Source organism: Triturus cristatus, chromosome 4_1, assembly GCF_964204655.1.
Source record: "Triturus cristatus chromosome 4_1, aTriCri1.1, whole genome shotgun sequence".
Classification (NCBI taxonomy): domain Eukaryota; kingdom Metazoa; phylum Chordata; class Amphibia; order Caudata; family Salamandridae; genus Triturus; species Triturus cristatus.
Window position 1 is genome coordinate 310,045,010 of NC_140585.1, and position 20,979 is coordinate 310,065,988.

At 48.3% G+C, this 20,979-nt stretch overlaps 1 protein-coding gene across 2 annotated transcripts in view; it reads left to right on the forward strand.

Annotated features, from left to right (window-relative positions):
• Window positions 1-20,979, forward strand: part of LOC146854841 (E3 ubiquitin-protein ligase TRIM39-like) — a 259,000-nt gene that overhangs the window by 209,391 nt on the left and 28,630 nt on the right. For both annotated transcript variants that reach the window (XM_085652216.1, XM_085652215.1), the window contains exon 5: window positions 6,180-6,232. In XM_085652216.1, the coding sequence (XP_085508342.1) occupies window positions 6,180-6,232 (53 nt within the window). The remainder of the gene's footprint in view (window positions 1-6,179; window positions 6,233-20,979) is intronic.

Here is a 20,979-nt window from a genome sequence, read left to right on the forward strand (position 1 = left end):
GGTGAGCTAATAACACCAAGGTTCTAGAGCAGTGATGACGGTGATTACAGTGTTAGCGGTTGTGTGCTAATACCACCAAGGTTCTAGAGCAGTGATCACTGTGTTTACAGTGTTAGCGGTGGTGTGCTAATCCCACCAAGGTTCTAGAGCATTGATGACGGTGATTACAGTGTTAGCGGTTGTGTGCTAATTCCAGCAAGGTCCTAAAGCAGTGATGGCGGTGATTACAGTGTTAGCGGTTGTGTGCTAATCCCACCAAGGTTCTAGAGAAGTGATGACGGTGATTACAGTATTAGCAGTTGTTTGCAAATCCCACCAAGGTTCTAGAGCAGCGATGACAGTGATTACAGTGTTAGCGGTTGTGTTCTAATCCCACCAAGGTTCTAGAGCAGCAATGACGGTGATTATAGTGTTAGCGGTTGTGTGCTAATCCCACCATGGTTTCAGAGCAGCGATGACGGTGATTACAATGTTAGAGGTTGTTTGCTGATCCCACCAGGTTCTAGAGCAGGGATGATGGTGATTACAGTGTTAGCGATTGTTTGCTAATCCCACCAAGGTGTTATAGCAGTGATGATGGTGATTATGGAGTTAGTGGTTGTGTTTTATTCCCACCAAGGTTTTAGAGCAGTGATGACGGTGATTACAGTGTTAGCGGTTGTGTGCTAATCCCACCAAGGTTCTAGAGCAGCGATGACGGTGATTACAGTGTTAGCGGTTGTGTGCTAATCCCACCAAGGTTCAAGAGCAGCGATGACGGTGATTACAGTGTTAGCGGTGGTGTGCTAATCCCACCAAGGTTCTAGAGCAGCGATGAGGGTGATTACAGTGTTAGCAGTGGTTTGCTAATCCCACCAAGGTTCTAGAGCAGCGATGACGGTGAGTACAGTGTTAGCGGTGGTGTGCTAATCCCACCAAGGTTCTAGAGCAGCGATGACGGTGATTACGGTGTTAGCGGTTGTGTGCTAATCCCACCCAGGTTCTAGAGCAGCGATGACGGTGATTACGATGTTAGCGGTTGTGTGCTAATCCCACCAAGGTTCTAGAGCAGTTATGACGGTGATTACGGTGTTAGTTTTTGTGTGCTAATCCCACCAAGGTTCGGTCCTGGAGCAGTGATGACGGTGATTACAGTGTTAGCAGTTGTGTGCTAATCCCACCAAGGTTCTAGAGCAGTGATGACTGTGATTACAGTGTTAGCGGTGGTGTGCTAATCCCACCAAGGTTCTAGAGCAGTGATGACGGTGATTACAATGTTAGCGGTTGTGTGCTAATCACACCAAGGTCCTAGAACAGTGATGATGGTGATTACAGTGTTAGCGGTTGTGTGCTAATCCCACCAAGGTTCTAGAGCAGTGATGACTATGATTACAGTGTTAGTGGTTGTGTGCTAATCCCACCAAGGTTCTAGAGCAGCGATGACGGTGGTTACAGTGTTAGCGGTGGTGTGCTAATCCCACCAAGGTTCTAGAGCATCGATGACAGTAATTACACTGTTAGCGGTGGTGTGGTGATCCCACCAAGGTTCTAGAGCAGTGATGACTGTGAATACAGTGTTAGCGGTGGTGTGCTAATCCCACTAAGGTCCTAGAGCAGTGATGACAGTGATTACAGTACTAGCGGTTGTGTGCTAATCCCACCAAGGTTCTAGAGCAGTGATGACGGTGATTACAGTGTTAGCGGTTGTGTGCTAATCCCTCTGAGGTTCTAGAGCAGTAATGACTGTGATTACAGTGGCAGGGATTGTGTGCCTGTCTGCCTCTGTAGTGCGGGTGTGTGGGCAGAGATCTCCTAAAGTTGTGCAGCTTTCGATCATTCCTCTTTCCTGTTCATGAAATAGATATTTTCCACTTTGATGGAGAGCAGCGACACAACCCGAGAAGTATGAAAGGATGAGTTTGCCTTGCTGGAATTCCCAGTTGTGTTTTACAGGTCAGACAGCGCTTACCTCACTGAGCCCTCTTGTAAACTCAGGGATATATTTTGAGAGGGGTTTGTGCTCTAAAGTTCTAGAGCAGCGATGATGGAGTTTGGAGTAACAGAGTTTGTAGAGGAATGGCTTATTTTTTTTTGTCCTCATATCACCATCCAGCTAAGTAAGCTGTGAGCCAAGACGCCTCCACCCGGAGTGTCCAGCGTCTGTGTTTGATCAATATTTCTTATAGTTTTGCCCTTTTGTAGGAAGGAGAACTGCCCATTTCTAAGCAAGATAGAGGTGTAATCATAGGACGTTATGATTTACTTTGCTATATCACAAAGGGACGCCATCTTTGATATACTGAGGCCGACGTGCGGTCCAAGTCCAGTCTACTGACATCTCTTACAGATCTGATCCATTCTGATAACTTTGGTGGGCCGGGAGTAATCCATTTCTTACAGATTTCCTTTCTTGCTAGTGATATCAGAAAAAATATCACTGAGGCCTTATCCTAGTTTAACTTGTCCCAATAAGGGCACAAGTCCATCCCAAATAGGATCAGGCAGGGGCTTACCTTAACTTCGTAGTCAATAATTTCTCGAAACACCTGACGTACATATCCCTAGAAGAAGGCCAATAACGAGCAGTCCACAAACATGCGTATATCATCCGCCTCTGTGTCACCACACTTCTTATATTTTGATGGTTCCAATGTGATCTTAGCCAACTTTACTGGTGACCAATAAGGTCTATGGAGAGTAAACAAATGATTATTTGTAAGTGGTACTGTTTTGATCATTGTGTATAATAGATTTAAAGATACTCTCTATAATTGCTCTTTAGCTAGTGCCAGAAGATCCTTTTACCAGTGCAGGTATGGAGCTCCCATTTTCTCACCTGTTGCGGAAATAAATATCCAATAACTTTGGGAAACCTCTTTTTTAGGTTGTTGCTTAGCCATCACCCACTCGAGAAAATCCTCCTGCACCGAACTGCTCACCTCTGACTACGTTTGGATTGACCACCAATAACAAAGCTGCAAGCACTTCAATATTGAAAGCCCCCCTTCAAAATTTTAGAGAGCTCTTGTCATGTCACCTCAGGTGGAAAGGTTGCCATGCTGAAGAGGGTAACTACGTTTATCTTTAAGTCACTTGGGGTTTCCAGGAGAGCCCCAAATTGGTGCCAGGACCGCATAGTAATCTAGCCCGAGAATGAATTTTCCTAAAGGATTCCCACACCCGCAGGTTTGTTAAGAGTACCTGTAACCTTCCTTGTTTAAAAACTTTGGCTCCCCAAACTTAAACAAAAAACATTTTCAGGCCAAAATGCTTCAACATACCTCTATACAATTGACCCATGTAAGAATTATCTAGCTCTCCAGCCAAGAGCCGGGAACTGGAAAGCATAACAATAGGCTTGAAAATCCAGAAGAGCAAACCCCCCTTGATTCAGTCTCATCTGGAGCTTCTTTCATGAGATCCTGGCTCCCCTGGATGCCCATATAAAGCTGCCGACCCTCCCTTGCTTCAGTGTCCTTCTTCTTTCATGAGATTCTGGCTCCCCTGGATGCCCATATAAAGCTGCTGACCCTCCTTTGCTTCAGTCTCCTCCTTCTTTCCTGAGATCCTGGCTCCCCTCGATGCCCATATAAAGCTGCCGACCCTTCCTTGCTTCAGTCTCCTCCGGAGCTTCTTTCATGGGGTCATGGCTCCCATGGATGCCCATATAAAGCTGCTGACCCTGCCTTACAATTTCTGCAAAAGCTTTTTGGGGAAAGGAAGTAGTATAGTATTAAACGAAAAGATCAGCTTCGGAAGAACCAGCCTCTTAATGGTGTTCACCCTCCCATAGATACCGAGGGGCAGATTTTCCCTCCATCTTGTACAGCGAGTATCTATATCACAGTGTTGCTTGAACATGAAATACCTATGAAAATCAAGAGACAAGAGGCGCTTGGCAAAACAGGAACAGTTTGTTTGATTAAACAGTGCAACCTGGAGAACAGTTACAGGCACTGTCTCAATTTACAATCGATCTGTAGCATTCTTATATACAATTCATTATAGGCAATAACATTTTTCTGGAGATCCTTGTATGGTGAGGAATGTAAGTTGCTGCCTCTAGATTCATAAATTAATTTGAATGGATAATCCAGGTGGGCCTCGACCTTGCATGGATATAATGCGGCCAGTGGTTAAAGTGTCTAGATGTCTGGCACAGGGAGCACGTGATCACTGCGTGTGCTGCGATCTGATTGGCTCTATGTTCCTAACTCATGTGGCATCTGACTTTATGCTGTTTTTGGAGTGCGCGTACCCCCTCCAGCCATGCGTGCTATATTGGGGCCAATCTCACTTAACCATTGTCGCATCACTTCACTAATCTGTGGGATTGATCTTGGGTTTCCCGTCCATGCATTTGTCTGCTGGATACATGCCACCCCACGTGTGGCCTGTCAGTCAGTAACCTTGAGCCTAGGTCTCCGTGCTTGCCGGACTACGTATTTGCGAGTCTGGGTTGATGCGGCATTCACAACGAGTGAATTTGTTAATAGGACGCGATTTTGTTCACATAAATGAAGGTATCATTTGTCATATCAGCATCGAGTTTTTCCTAATTAACAATGGGATACCTTAGTTAAGTTTACATCTGGTATTTCCTCCAAATTCTGATCCCTAGATTCCTAATCTGGTTTCTGGTTTGAAGCCCTACCTTCTTTTTAGCCCATCTCATAATCTCGGCCTTCCCCTTGTTGTTTAGATACCCTAACAGACTCCCAAAATCTCTGGCATGCATCTCAAGCTGTGGAACAGAGAGTTCTGGGTTCGATGCACACAGAACTGTCATCAGCATACAGTGCTATTCTGGTTGGTAACCCTGCAGTTTCAAAGGGAAGAATGGTCTAATCCTGCCAAACCATCCGGGAAAAGGGCTCAATATATACACGGAACAGAATTGGCGACAAAGGACACCCCTGCCTAGTTCCCCTGGATATCTGAAACGAAGCTGTAAGTTCCCCATAAACCAAAATCTTAGCTGCCTGCACCTTATATAGCATTTGTACAACTCCAGTAACTTTGCTGCTGAAACCATAATACCGCAATAACTTCCAAAGATAGAACCAATTAACCCTATCAAATGCTTTTGCAGCATCAATTCTTGCGATTGTCAACAGGAGATTGGAGGCCTCGGCCATATCATTTGCACCGATAAGTCAATGGGTTAATTCATACAGATTCCTTCCAGGCATAAACCACTTTTGATTGAAATGGGTCAACTTTTGAAAGGACATCTGATAACCTCTTAGCCAAGATTCCTGTAATCATTTTGTAATCACAGTTCAACTAAGATATTGGTCTATAGGAATCTGCTAACCTAGCATCTTTACCCGGATTAAGGATCATAACTACAGTTGCCTCATATTAGGCAGGTGGAATTGAACAGCCTTCCAAAGAGATCTCGTTAAAATAAGATACCCAGAAAGAGACCAAAGAGTATAACAATTTTTATAGTTTTCTGATGGGATCCTGTCTGGGCCTGCTGCTTTCCCTTTACTGAGCCTCCTAACCTGTCCCCTCATCTCTCCCTCTGTGATCCCGCCTGGGCCTGCTGCTTTCCATTTACTGAGCCTCCTAACCTGTTCCCTTATCTCTCCCTCTGTGATCCTTCCACTACGGCCTAACATCTGCTGTTCCGTACGACGTGGGAGTTTTTGTTTTGAAACCAGTTTTTCATTACTAAGCGGTCTGGTTTCATATCTTCCTTATATATCCCACTAAGGCTCTTCAATATCTTAGTTGTAGAGAATGGTGACAAGGTTTACACTGGCAGGGATTGGATGTGACAATGTTGTGTTGCGGGTGCTGTCAGGAATTCACGTGGACCTCAGGTAAGAAGGTATTTATTAAGTATATACACGAAACTCCACCATGAGCAGATGTGACCTGTTAGTCAGCCCCCCTTTCATTGAGCTAACCGCCGCTGAGGCACTCCATATCATCACATGAAGCACACTGGTCTCACTGAGCCATCTGACTTAAAACACCCACATCCTGTTATAAGATGTTAAAGGTACTTTTGGATATTGTTAGAGCTTTGACTGTTGTATATGAACAGTAACTCACACTGAGCTCTAGTCCGCAGGTGCTGCTCTTAATACTGAATCCTATTTCAAATACAGGTCCTATGTGATGTTCATCTTTGTTTCCTGTAGCTGTTATTGCTCTATAATACAACGATGATGTGTGTGTTATTACAGGTGTAATAATGTGAAGATTCAGTGCCCAGAGGTGGTGGTGAAGAGTTATAAAGGTAAATATCATTGTGATGATTAGCTCTGAATATTACTCTTCATGAAAATGATATGGTATGATATGGTGTGGTGTGCTATGGAATGCTATGGTGTATGGCATGGTATGGAACATTATGAAGGGATGGATGGTGCTGTGTGCTATGGAATGATATGTATGGTATGGTATGGAATGTTATGGTGGTATGGTATGGTAAGGTATGGGATAGTAAGGGATGGCCCGGGTTGGGATAGGATGGTGTGGAATAGTATGGTATGATATCGTATGGAACTTTATGATGGGATGGTGTGGCATGCTATGGGGTGGGATCATGGTAGGGTATGGTATAGTATGGTATGATATGGTATTTAATTGTAATGTGCACTCAAGTCAAGGTACAGTTACTTGATTTGTGTCTGTAAACTTTGTCTTTTCCAGAATTTTCTAGATTTTTACTTCTCTCCATTCTGTATACATGCTGCTGCATTTCCTTTGTTTAAATCATTCTTCCCCTTTGGATATTCATGTTAAGTTTATTGGAAATTCAGATGCAGTAATTTCACACCTCAAATTAATGATGCTGCTAGGCTTGACAACTGCGGCTAACTCAGTTATTGAACTATTCTGAGATTTTCACTATTGAATGGGAAATTACCTGAGAATTCAGTATTTACCGCATAACATATTCTATGTTCCAGAGTTCTAGCACCTACTGTGACTTAGCGCATGCATCTACAATGACCCAGCACATGTATCTACACTGACCTAATGCATGTATCTACACTGACCTAGCACATGACCCTACATGGACCTAGCGCATGCACCTACACTGACTTAGCACATGCACCTACACGGACCTAACACATGCATCTACACTGACCTACTGGATGCACATACACTGATTTAATGCATGCACCTACACTGATCTAGCACATGCACCTACACTAACTTTGTGCATGCACCTACACTGACCTAGCAAATGCACCGACACAGACCTAGCACATGCATCTACACTGGTGTAGCGCATGCACCTACACTGACCTAGCGCATGCTTCTACCCTGACCGAGCACATACACCTACACTGACCTAGCACGTGCACCTACACTAACCTAGCGCATGGACCGACACTGACCTACCACATTCCCCTAGAGTGACCTAGCACATGCACCTACACTGACCTAGCACCTACACCTACACTTACCTGGCGCATGCACCTACACTGACCTAGCACATGCATCTACACTGACCTAGCGCATGCATCTACACTGACCTAGCGCATGCACCTACACTGACCTGGTGCATGCACCCATAATGACCTAGTGCATGCACCTACACAGACCGAGCACATGCATCTACGCTGACCTAGTGTATGCGTCTACACTGACCTGGCGAATGCACCCATAATGTCCTAGCTCATGCACCTACTTTGACCTAGCTCATGCATCTACAATGACCTAGCGCATGCTCCTACACTGACCTAATGCATGTGTCTACACTGACCTAGCACATGCACCTACAATGACCCAGCACATGTATCTACACTGACCTAATGCGTGCATCTACACTGACCTACCACATGACCCTACATGGACCTAACACATGCGTCTACACTGATGCAACACATGCGTCTACACTGACCTAACACATGTACGTACACTGACCTAGTGCATGCATCTTCAATGACCCAAAAATGCATCTACACTGACCTAATGCACGCATACAGTTCAGAGGATCTTCCCTCACAGTCTACACCAGAGGTCTTCAACCTTTTGTGGGTAGAGCCCCCCCAGCTGAATTTTTTTAGATGTTGGGCCCCCCCTGACCCCCCCCCCCCCCTCCCCCCGCCCCACACCACCTGACAGAAATTTCTGGAATCGACCGCCACGTGCATATCCCGGGCATATCCAGCAAATAATGTTCAAATACATTAAGAGTGTTTGGTAATCTGCAGGTACGTGAGTGGGTGTGGTGAAATGACAGAGGCTTATTACACAGCCCAAAACACCACTTTCCAAGATAAAATGTGCACAAATTATTTTTACCAGGATGCTTTGTTTTACACATGGCATAGATTGATAACAACACCATCAACATCAATGTGACAGGTGTGCCTGTTTTTCAGAGACGGTCAATCTGTGGATGGATTTTTGCTACTGCCATCCTCAGGTTGAGCTCCACATCCAGTCGTGAACGGTACTTTGTATTTAATACCCCAAGTGCTGAGGACCCAATCTCACATTAATAGGACGAGCTGAAAGGCAAGAGAGTTTTGATAGCAGTTTCTCCCAAAGCTGAATATTCTGCAGACATTTTCAGCCAAGACAGGGACTGTAAGGGAGACAGTGTTAGCAGATTTTTCGAGCACTCCCTAGCTCAGAGCTGGTACAAGAGAAACAAATCTACTCTAGAAATCCTTAACAAATTTTTTAGGCATCATCATAATGGGATAATTGCCCACCAACCAGTTATGGATCGGAAGACAGTTGAAAGTCCACAGAGGGGGTGCTGAACAAACACCTAATTGAAAATTCCTTAGTGGTACGATAAGTTGCTTGCCTGAAGCAGTGCGGGTTTAGGACACGTCAGGCTTATGTTTAAAAAAAAATAGAACTAATAATAAATTCATGATGTTGTCTATTTTACTTCAGAGTAATGTTGTCTGACAGACTTTGTGATGGCAGGGACATGTTAGGGATTTTGGGTGCCCTGGGCCAAAACTAATTTGGGGGCTCCTGTTCAGTACAGCTTTGAGTTTAAATGATTTACTTTCAGCTCTGCCATACCCTATTTAGCCAGGCTTCTAACGGTGCACAGGCACTGTAGTCGAAATTCTAAAAGCGTTTACATCTAATATTCAGAGATAGAGATGTGTTTTCACTGTTGTAACAAAGCAGCAGCCCACTAATTTTACAGCGCATAATATCTGTGATATCCTCCAATTTCTCATATGTGAGGACCCGTTTGGATCTAACTTTTTTATGGTTAACTTTTTTATGGTTGTTGCATGAAACAAACACATTTCTCTGCAAATAGTAATAGACTCCCTCACATCAATCACATTAAAAAGAAATTAAACAAAACGGTGTTTGCAAGAATCTGTTTAGGAATTATTCCAGGCCATCAGGGCAAAAACAGAACTGTCTCTATCAAGGGGCCCCTGGAAGACTGAATTGCAGCGCATTTAGATGTCTCCTTTTGTAATTTAGGATGAAAACCGTGATGGGGCACGACATGCCCATACTTGTGTACAGGGGTGAGTGAGGTGACCATATGAATTTGGGTGCGCATGTTAGTGCAGAGTGGGACGAATGAATGTAGTGGTGGGCTTATTTGAGTGAGATTGCAGCGTGAGCAGTGAGAGGGACAGGTGAGTGAAGTGTCACGAGTGCAGGTTGAGTAGTGTGCTCGTGTGACTGCAGGGGGAGGTACAGGCTGAACAGCGCAAGTGCATTGTAAGTGCAGAGTGATCACTGGGAGTGGAGGGTGAGCGGGTGAATGGTGTGAGTGCATGGTGATCAGTGTGAGTGCAGAGTGAGCGGGTGAATGGTGTGAGTACATGGTGATCAGTGTGAGTGCAGGTGGAGCAGATGTTGGACTGGCCCTTCTGGCAAGTTCACCCCTAGAACTTTTTGCATTTATCCTAGCCTTTTTCCTATGTTGTACTAGTGGTTTTTGGCCTCTAGGCGCTTTCACACTGTGTCCCAGTGGAAAGCGCGTGCGCTCTGTGTATGATTTAGTGAGACTGACCTGCCCTCCCATAGGAATGCATGGGGGATCTGTGTGCCCATGGTAGTTCCTGATGCGTGGGGAGTGCAGGGTCGAGTTTGGTATGTGCGGACTCGTGAGAGTGAAAGCTGCGCAATGATGTGTGCGGCGTTACAGTAGCTAGTGTAGAAGTGCCACTTCTAGACACTGGCATAAATGTGCAGTGACTGCCTGGCGTGTGATTGGCTGGTGTGCCTGGCCCCAGGAGTCAGGATGGGTCTGCCCCAGTGGTGGGTGGAGAGAGCTGCATGTTGATGAGTGGGAGGAGTACACCTGGGACCTGAATAGGGCTGGGCTTTCCCCACACAATGCTGGCTCCGCCCCCTGTGGTGCGACTGATGACCCTGGCCTGTTCTGTGAATAGGGAGAGGGGCTGAGCAAAACAAAGTGCTCAGGAACCAGTTGCAACTGGTTCGCCCCTTCCCTGCACCTTGAGACAAAGGAAACCTGTGTATAAAAAGGGGCTGTGACCCCATGTAAAATGTTCTGCTCTTGGATCCTGACAGAGGGGGCTTGCTGCTGGGGGAGCCCAGGAGGGACTGCCATGGGGGCTGCCTCCCTGCTGGAGGGCTCTGTGTGCTGGCCCCTGGGCCCTACCTTGCCCCCTTGATGCCTCCAGGACTTTCTGTTGACCTAGCGCCTGGGAAGCGCTATCTTTCCCCCCAAGAAGGAGGAACATGTGGGCCTTGGCAGCGCTGCGCTGCAGGAGGAGAAAGAGGGAATCCCCAACGTAGGGATTCCCCCCGTGATGTAGGCCGTGCGGGAGCCCACCCCGCTTATTATGTTGCTTTAGGTGCGCAGGTGCCCACCCTGTGTCTTCGGTTCACGTGACGGCCTTGCGGGAGCCCACCCCGCTTATTTTGTTGCCTTAGGTGCGCAGGTGCCCACCCTGCGTCTTCGGTTCACGTGATGGCTGGGTGCGGGTGCCCACCCCACTTATGTGAGCCCTCGCGGGTGCCCACCCCGCCTCATCGTTATTTCAAGTTGCGGGTGCCCACCCCGCACTTTTCGTTGTTTCGCGGGTGCCCACCCCGCTGTGATGTGCCAAATACTCTTGTTCCCAATGCGGGTGCCCACCCCGCGTTTCACCGCTACGGCCCGGGAGCAGAGGAGCACCGGAAACAGAAGTCCAGCCCTCCGCCTGGTTGTGGGCGGGGCCGGCGACACGAGCCGGAGCCTCGCGGGATCCATTTCCGCTTCCCCCTGCTCGGGAGAAGCTACGCAGAGCCTCGCGGGCTCTCCCCTGTGAAACCCGGTTGCCGGTGTGCGGGGCTCTCATAGTGAGGAGAGAGCCCCGCGGATTCCCTGCGCCAGCCGGAGATAAGACCCGGTCCCCAGGTAGCGGGACCGGGTGAGAAGAAGGCTGGAGTCTTGGTGAGGAGTCCCAGGCAGCCCGGTAAGTGGGGACTCCGTGTTGTTGGCACCGTGCCTTGCCATAGTCTCTGAGCGGCCCCGTCTTGCATCGGGCCGCTCCAACGTGAGCCAGTGTGCTCCGACGTGGGGGCCAGTTCCTTTTTTTTGCACATGAGTTTGTTTTAGGAGCCAGCCTGCTTCACCGTGGCCATAATTGTTTCAATGGTCCAGAGGGGCCCGTGTTTGCTTAGGTGGTTAGGTCTAATGCGTTAGACTACTGAGAAATTGCATAATGTGTTTATGCCCCTGTGATGGATGCAGGATAGGTTTTATACCTGATTCTACTGTGATGACGCTGAGGTCATTATTGCGCCAGCAGTTACTGGTTGTGCTACAGTGATAATGTGTGTTACCGTTGATATATCTTCTACATGTACAATTGGTGATTTGTGCTGATTATGACAGTGGTCCATGTGGCCCTGTCCCGTGTAAATAGTCCCTTGTAAAATTCTGCCCAGGGCCAGTTGGCACAGTGTAAATTATGTGATTATCATCTAATGTGTTTATTATAATACAAAGGCTATTGTTATGTATAACCTTGTGTGGAGTTTCTTTTGTGGTGGGCCTAGGGTGTTGTTGCTGTGGGCGCGCGCAAATGCTTTACACATTGCCTCCGGGATAAGCCTGACTGCTCGTGCCAAGCTACCAAGGGGGTGAGCAGGGGTTATCTTTGGCGTGTAACTCCCCAGCCCTGACTAGAGTGGTGGTTTCTGCCTGGCTTTGGCGCAAGCCCTAGCCAACCAGAAATCCCATTTCTAACATTGGTGATCAGCGGTGGGATTAGGACTTGTGTTTGCGCAGTACCACAGTGACAACTGGCTGCACTACAAAACTCTGCATTTAGATAGTCACATGGAAAGGGATTATTGTTCTAAGTTTGTTTTTAAGTGTCATTTCTGTGGAAATGTGTTTCTGGATTCACCAGTAAGGGTGGGATCCAGTGGTGGCAGCAGATGTGTGTCCAGTGCATGTACTCCCATTCCCAGTTCCCAGGGGTAATGGTACCTGTGTCACGTGGTGGTCAGGTTGAGAAATCAGGGGCGGTAGAAACTGTCTTACCAGTCTGGGGGGTGTGTGTGTGGATGAATGGTGTGAGTTCTCTGAAATAAGGAGCTTGCTGAATACTTTGGTGTGAGTTTTCTGAAATAAGGAGCTTGCTGGTTGATTGGGTGTGAGTTCTCTGGGATAGGGCGCTTGCATTGGGGAGTGATTCCAAAAGGAGTGGCTGAGGTGTCTTCCAGCTCAGCGTGGTAGGAAGAGGTTCAGAGTAGCCCAGCTAGGTCTCGGTGTAGGGGCTCATGTCCTGACTCTGCGGAGAAGGAGTGGGTGGGACTGTGTGTCTCCAGGTGCCCGAAACCCAGTCTCAGGGCCTGGATGGTTTCTTTAGGGAACATCAGGTCGGGGGCCTAGGCTGTACCAATAGGTCATTTGAGGAGGATCTCCCAGTGTCTAGAGGACGAGGAGTGTCTGTAATCAGAGCTCCAGTAGTCCTGGTGTCTGGCGGTACCGCTCCAGTTGGGAGGGTGCGGAAGTCCAGAGGGAGGGGTGAGAGGGGGAGGGATTCCCCAGTGGGAACCAGTAAGTCAGGGACCAGCCGGGAGGGCTGAGTCGCCACTGAGTGACCGTGGTGTCGCCACTTCTGTCCTGCGGGGTCTGCACGCACTGTCAGATGGACAGGAGGTCGTGAGATCAGCGCCAGGCAGACTGTCACACGACCCATTAGCTATGTGTCACCCTCGTTAAGTCCTGGTTTGCCAGGCATCTGACCAAAGGGTACGTCCCTCGGTTGGGGAGCCAGTAGTCGGTGTTTCCGGATCTGGACTTAAGGGCAGCTGTAGTCCTGAGGGCAGGTGGGGCTCATCTTAGGTGAAGAGACCCTGCTCTACAGTGGAAGGGGGTGCAGAGGGAGGGAGTCCTCGCCTCTGACCCCGTGGATCCCAGGTGGTAGACCAGTTGGTGGAGAGAGGTCCCGAACTGGTGGGAGAGTTGTGTTCTGGAGAGTGCTTCCCTGGGAGGGTGCGGAACCCCAGAAGTAGAGGTAGGGTGGGGCATTCTTGCCCGTGACCTCTGGTCAGCCTGAGGGTGCAGACCCTAGGTTGAAGGATCAGTGGTAGTTGGGAACTACACTGAGAGGGAGAGTGGAGAATGGCTTGTATGCCAGGGGTTACTACCCCCCCACTCTGGGTTTGGCAAGGACCAGTGGTATCTGGGTGGCCTAGGGCCTGGTCCTGGCCATGGACAACTAGGTAGTACCAGTGGGGTAGCCTAGTAGGGCCTGAGTTTTTTTTCGGTTGTTTTATTTCCAGATGGAACCACGTTGATTCAGAATAGCGTAGAACCGGAGGGTGTCCCTGCAGTGCGGGCCTGCGTCCGTGTTCTATCGCCCCAAGCAGGGAAGACCATCACGGTGGTGATTGGTCTGCCCTGCGTTTTGGCTGGAAGGGGGTTGTGTTGGACTTGGCCCTTCTGGCAAGTTCACCCCTAGAACTTTTTGCATTTATCCTAGCCTTTTTCCTATGTTGTACTAGTGGTTTTTGGCCCCTAGGCGCTTTTACACTGTGTCCCAGTGGAAAGCGCGTGCGCTCTGTGTATGATTTAGTGAGACTGACCTGCCCTCCCATAGGAATGCATGGGGGATCTGTGTGCCCATGGTAGTTCCTGATGCGTGTGGAGTGCAGGGTCGAGTTTGGTATGTGCGAACTCGTGAGAGTGAATGCTGCGCGATGATGTGTGCGGCATTACAGTAGCTAGTGTAGAAGTGCCACTTCTAGACACTGGCATAAATGTGCAGTGACTGCCTGGCGTGTGATTGGCTGGTGTGCCTGGCCCCAGGAGTCAGGATGGGTCTGCTCCAGTGGTGGGTGGAGAGAGCTGCATGTTGATGAGTGGGAGGAGTACACCTGGGACCTGAATAGGGCTGGGCTTTCCCCACACAATGCTGGCTCCGCCCCCTGTGGTGCGACTGATGACCCTTGCCTGTTCTGTGAATAGGGAGAGGGGCTGAGCAAAACAAAGTGCTCAGGAACCAGTTGCAAATGGTTCGCCCCTTCCCTGCACCTTGAGACAAAGGAAACCTGTGTATAAAAAGGGGCTGTGACCCCATGTAAAATGTTCTGCTCTTGGATCCTGACAGGGGGGGCTTGCTGCCGGTGGGGCCCAGGAGGGACCGCCATGGGGGTTGCCTCCCTGCTGGAGGGCTCTGTGTGCTGGCCCCTGGGCCCTACCTTGCCCCCTTGATGCCTCCAGGACTTTCTGTTGACCTAGCGCCTGGGAAGCGCTATCTTTCCCCCCAAGAAGGAGGAACATGTGGGCCTTGGCAGCGCTGCGCTGCAGGAGGAGAAAGAGGGAATCCCCAACATAGGGATTCCCCCCGTGATGCAGGCCTTGCGGGAGCCCACCCCGCTTATTTTGTTGCTTTAGGTGCGCAGGTGCCCACCCTGTGTCTTCGGTTCACGTGACGGCCTTGCGGGAGCCCACCCCGCTTATTTTGTTGCCTTAGGTGCGCAGGTGCCCACCCTGCGTCTTCGGTTCACGTGATGGCTGGGTGCGGGTGCCCACCCCACTTATGTGAGCCCTCGCGGGTGCCCACCCCGCCTCATCGTTATTTCAAGTTGCGGGTGCCAACCCCGCACTTTTCGTTGTTTCGCGGGTCCCAATGCGGTTGCCCACCCCGCGTTTCACCGCTACGGCCCGGGAGCAGAGGAGCACCGGAAACAGAAGTCTGGCCCTCCGCCTGGTTGTGGGCGGGGCCGGCGACGCAAGCCGGAGCCTCGCGGGCTCCATTTCTGCTTCCCCCTGCTCGGGAGAAGCTACGCAGAGCCTCGCGGGCTCTCCCCTGTGAAATCCGGTTGCCGTTGTGCGGGGCTCTCATAGTGAGGAGAGAGCCCCGCGGATTCCCTGCGCCAGCCGGAGATAAGATCCGGTCCCCAGGTAGCGGGACCGGGTGAGAAGAAGGCCAGAGTCTTGGTGAGGAGTCCCAGCGAGCCCGGTAAGTGGGGGCTCCGTGTTGTTGGCACCGTGCCTTGCCATAGTCTCTGAGCGGCCCCGTCTTGCATCGGGCCGCTCCAACGTGAGCCAGTGTGCTCCGACATGGGGGCCAGTTCCTTTTTTTTGGACATGAGTTTGTTTTAGGAGCCAGCCTGCTCCACCGTGGCCATAATTGTTTCAAAGGTCCAGAGGGGCCCGTGTTTGCTTAGGTGGTTAGGTTGCCCAGTGCCAGTTGGCACAGTGTAAATTATGTGATTATCATCTAATGTGTTTATTATAATACAAAGGCTATTTTTATATATAACCTTGTGTGGAGTTTCTTTTGTGGTGGGCCTAGGGTGTTGTTGCTGTGGGCGCGCGCAAACGCTTTACACATTGCCTCCGGGATAAGCCTGACTGCTCGTGCCAAGCTACCAAGGGGGTGAGCAGGGGTTATCTTTGGCGTGTAACTCCCCAGCCCTGACTAGAGTGGTGGTTTCTGCCTGGCTTTGGCGCAAGCCCTAGCCAACCAGAAATCCCATTTCTAACAGCGGGTGAATGGTGTGAGTGCATGTGATCAGTGTGAGTGCAGGGTGAGCGGGTGAATGGTGTGAGTGCATGTGATCAGTGTGAGCGCATTGTGATCGCTGTGAGTGCAGAGTGATCACTGTGAGTGGAGGGTAAGTGGGTGAATGGTGTGAGTGCATCGGGATCAGTGTGAGTGCAGGGTGAGGGTGAAAGTGAAGGGCGAGAATGAGGAGCGAGATGTCTGAATGCAAGGTGCAATCCCAGACACTTGAAGTAACTCATCATGTTATTGACGGCAGCGTAGGGCTTCAAATGTGTTAAACTATTGCTATTATGGCAGTAACCAGGGATCAGGGTGGAGGAAATAAATAATGTGCTGATCCCTCAACAAACTTCCAGTCTTATGATTAGGGTTGCCAGCTCATTATTTTGATGTCACAGATGGTATAAAATAAGTAGTCACCTAAAGCTGTATTTTCAGCACTTGTCTGTGTATACTTTGAACAGCCAATATAAATAGAGAGTATTTTTTATTGTTTTCTAGAGATGCCTGAATGATCAATGACTGATAATAAAAGGGAACAAATGCATAAAAGTCACATTACAAATGAATACATACTTCTTTATTTATAATCATATTTAGTGTCAAGACAAGCAATTTGCAGGCTGTTTAAACAACACATGGCTGGCTGGCATTTTGCGCGCCTGCCTGTGTAATTTTAAAAGAAACTTTCAGGGACGTTATGGATTTTGGGGGCCCTGGGCCAAATGTATTTTGGGGGCTCCTGTTCGGACCAGCTTTGATTTTATGATCCAGTCTCAGCTCTTTCATGCCTTCTTTGGTCAAATACTAAATGCGTGTACATCTGATATTCAGGGATAGTGATGTGTGTTTTTAGTATGTGACACAACTGCAGCTCACTAATATTACTGCAAATAATCTCTGTCACACCCTTCCATTTCTCATAAGTGAGCTCCTCTATTGAGCTAAAATAAACTTTTTATATGCATGACGCATAAACACATTTTGTCTGCAAAATGTCTGTAATAGACTCTTACACATTAAAAATGAATAGAAAAACGCTATTTACAACATTGTGTTTAAAAAGTATTCAAGGTCATGAGGCCAAGACTCCATAGAACAGAGCTGGCTCTTTCAGCCGCCCCCACCCCACCCCCTTTGAAAGGCTGTGGCCCTGGGCCAGAGCCCACTTTGCCCATGCCTTAAAAGGTCTCTGGAAACTTTGTCTCCTTTCTGGGAAGAGCTAACTCTCCCAGGAGGGGGTTAATTCATAGAGCTGAAATACTTGAGCTGCAGTGGGAGGCAGGGGTCTACTCTGCGATGATAGAAAGCAAATGAACAGGACTGTATTGGTTGGCTTTTGGTTTTCGCAGAGGAGACGTCCTGCCTCCCACTGCAGCTGAAGCATTTTTTCAGCTCTATCAATTAACCCCCTCCTGGGAGAGTTAACAAGACAAAAGCATGGGCATGTAGTGCCCCATCGATTTCGCCTCCCTCCCCCCTCCTACCATACCCTTGCGATGCAGGGAAAGAAAGTAAGATTAGAGTGGAGTGCGCGCCCCCCCTGAGATGGTGTCGCGCCCCCTCAGGGAGGCGCGCCCCACGGATTGAAGAACTCTGGTCTACACTCACAACTTGCACCCACAACTAGGCCCGCCGTATTACGCACATCTGCGCTCATGCCATGCACGCACACAACACAAGACAACAGTAGAGTACTGCTGCACTGATTTATGCAGATAATTCCTAAATTCCATTTGTTATTTTCCTGCTACAATTTTGCCATTTCTGCAAAAGTGGAATGTATCCCCGGTAATATCTGGTGCATTGGTACAGCATGTTGTAATATTGCACATGGTTATGCTGCATGTCCGTATACTGCATGTGATGATTCTGAATGTGGTAATACTGCGTGTGGTTATATTGCATGTGGTAATACTTCACGTGGTAATACTACACGTGGATATGCTATACTAGGCATTAAACTGCATTAGATGGCAGAGAGTGACAGCCCCTCTCCCAGGTATACATTACTACTCAGAACACTGCATTTGATGGTACACAGTGACAAGCTACTCTAAGGTATATATTACTGGTAGGAACACTGCATTAGATGCTACAGAGTAAGAGAGCTACTAGAAGGTGTAGAGTACTAGTCAGTTCACTGCATTATTTTGCATAGAGTGACAGAGCTACTGGAAGCTATACTGTACTAGTTAGAAAACTGCATTAGATGGCACAGAGTAACAGAGCTAACAGAAGGTATATTGTACTTGTCAGTACAGTGCATTAGATGGCACGGAGTGACAATCCCACTCCAAGGTATACAGTACGATTCAGTGCACTGCATTTGATGTTACAGAGTGACAAAGCTACCCCAAGGTATATTTTACTGGTCAGTACACTGCATTAGATGGTGCAGAGTAAGGGAGCTCCTAGAAGGTGTAGAGATCTAGTCAGTACACTGCATTAGATGGTACAGATTGACAGAGGTAGTGGAAGGCATACTTTACTAGTCAGAAAACGACATTAGATTGCACAGATTAAAAGTGGATACTAGAAGGTATACTGTACTTGTCAGTACACTGCATTAGACGGCACAGAGTGACAAATCAACTCCCAAGGTATACAGTACTAAAAAGTACACTGCATTTGATAGTACAGAGTGACAGAATTACTAGAAGGTATACTATACTTGTCAGTACACTGCATTAGACGGCACATAGTGACAAACCCACTCCAAGGTATACAGCACTCACCAGTATATTGCATTAAATAGTACATAGTGACAGAGGTAAAGGAAGGTATACTGTACTAGTCAGTACACTGCGTTACATGGCACAGAGTGACAGGGGTACTGGAAGGTATACTGTACTAGTCAGAAAATTTCAATAGATGGCACAGAATAACAGAGCTACTAGAAGGTATACTGTACTAGTCAGTACACTGCATTAGATGGTGCAGAGTGTCAGAGGTACTGGAAGGTATACTGTACTAGTCAGTACACTGTATTACATGGCGCAGAGTGACAGAGGTACTGGAAGAAATACTATACTAGTCATTAAAAGTGTATTAGATGGTACAGATTGACAGAGCTACTAGAAGGTATACTGTACTAGTCAGTACACTGCATTAGATGGTGCAGAGTAAAAGAGCTACTATAAAGTATACAATACTACTCAGTACACTGCATTTGAGTGTACAGAGTGACAGAGGTACTGGAAGGTACAGTGTACTAGTCAGTACACTGCATTTGAGTGTACAGAGTCACAGAGTTACTGGAAGGTGTGCTGTACTAGTCAGTACACTGCATTTGATGGTACAGAGTGACAGAGCTCAGTGGCGGCTCTTCCGCAATGCGTCACCCCACTGCCTGGCTCATATTGTCAATGTCCGTGTACTCCTCCGGGTCCGGTTGACGCAATAAGGGGTCCACCCCTTGACATCCCCAAACTCCAACTGAAAGTTACGGAGTAGTAGGGCGATCAAGTGAGGGAAAGGAAAGGATGAGAACAGCAGGGAGGAGAACCTGTAATACAAAGACACACAGAGTAAGTACACATCCACAATCCTACTCTCAATAGGTCTCGCTATATGTATATAAATACCTTAATACCTTATCCACCGTAGTACTACAGCCAGCCGGCTTAGCCAATGAGAACAACCAGTCTCCAGGGGTGGATAGGTCTACAAAACAGAACACAAACACATGAGTCATACACAATTCCCATACATACTCATGCTAGATAAGGAACCCTGTGCCTAGAAAATCCAGTACCCAGTTCTCTGGTGCTCACCAGAACAAGAAAGAATAACTCCATCGGAATATACCAAGGTACATAGTCTCGTTTCAAGAATCCACTTGTTCATACTAGAACCTTTTGCCAGAAATGCCAATCCGTGCTCCCATAGTACAAAACCACAAGAATCAGCTTTTTAAATAATGTCAAAACCCAAAAGAACTGCTCCCAACTTAATTAAGCTAACGTTCGATTCCAGGGAGAATCATGCCTCCATAAATTGAACTAAACAGTCCAGCACTTCCTAATGACAAAAAGAGTCTATCCGGTTAACTCACCGAGTCTCTATTTAGCGCGTCTTCACACTCTGTGGTTTCTTCACCGCCCGCTGAAACTCGCACTGCAGTGTCCAGCCGTTGCTCACCGCCGGGCTCTGTGGTTGTCGTTCCTCATTTGGATTTCCTATCCTGAAGGGCTCCAAACTCCGCGGTAACAACCGCCCGCTGAAATCCCACACAGCAATGTCCAAGTAAAATGCGATCACTGCCGAGCGCTGCCAATTTCTATCCCGCTCCGCAGTTTCTTCACCGCAAATGCCGTCTCAAACCTCTAGAGACGCTTCTCACTGGAACTCCCGAATAGAGGCTCTGACGTCCGGTCGAGCCTAAACAAGTAAAAAAACAAACAGTATTATGCATGCTTGCCAACGTGCATCGCGTCTACTAGTAGACGCTGGCTCCGCCCCTCCTGCCTCTGGGAATTGTAGTCATACAGCCAGGCAGGCACGAAAACCCCATGAATCCTGACACATATGTGTTTTGACCAAAGCAAACATGCGCACTTAGGTTTTCTCCAGCTGGAGAAACCCCAAAGACATGCTGGTCTGAGCACGGCGATTGGACAGGGGGTCTGTCCCAGGGGCTGCTGGGACCAGCAGGCAGGAACTGGAAGAGGAGAGGCGGCGCACAAATCCTGACAGTAGGCTCCTCCGCCTAGCTCCTCCTAGATCCAGGCTTGGAGGGATGTCTGCGGTAGAAAGACCTCACCACTGTGGGGGCATGCACATTGGAACACGGCTCCCAAGAATCGTCTTCCGGGGTGTATCCTTTCCAGGAGATGAGGTACCACAGTTTGCCCCTCTGAAACTGAGAATCCACAATTCTCTTCACTTCGTACTCCAAACCCCCGTCGCAGGAAATCGGAGGGGGAGTATGCCTATGTGCACCCAAAGCAGGCTTCAGGAGACTGCCGTGGAATACCGGATGAATGCAGAGACTGCCCGGTAACTTCAGCTTGTAGGCCACCGGATTGACCTGTTTCACCACGGCGTAAGG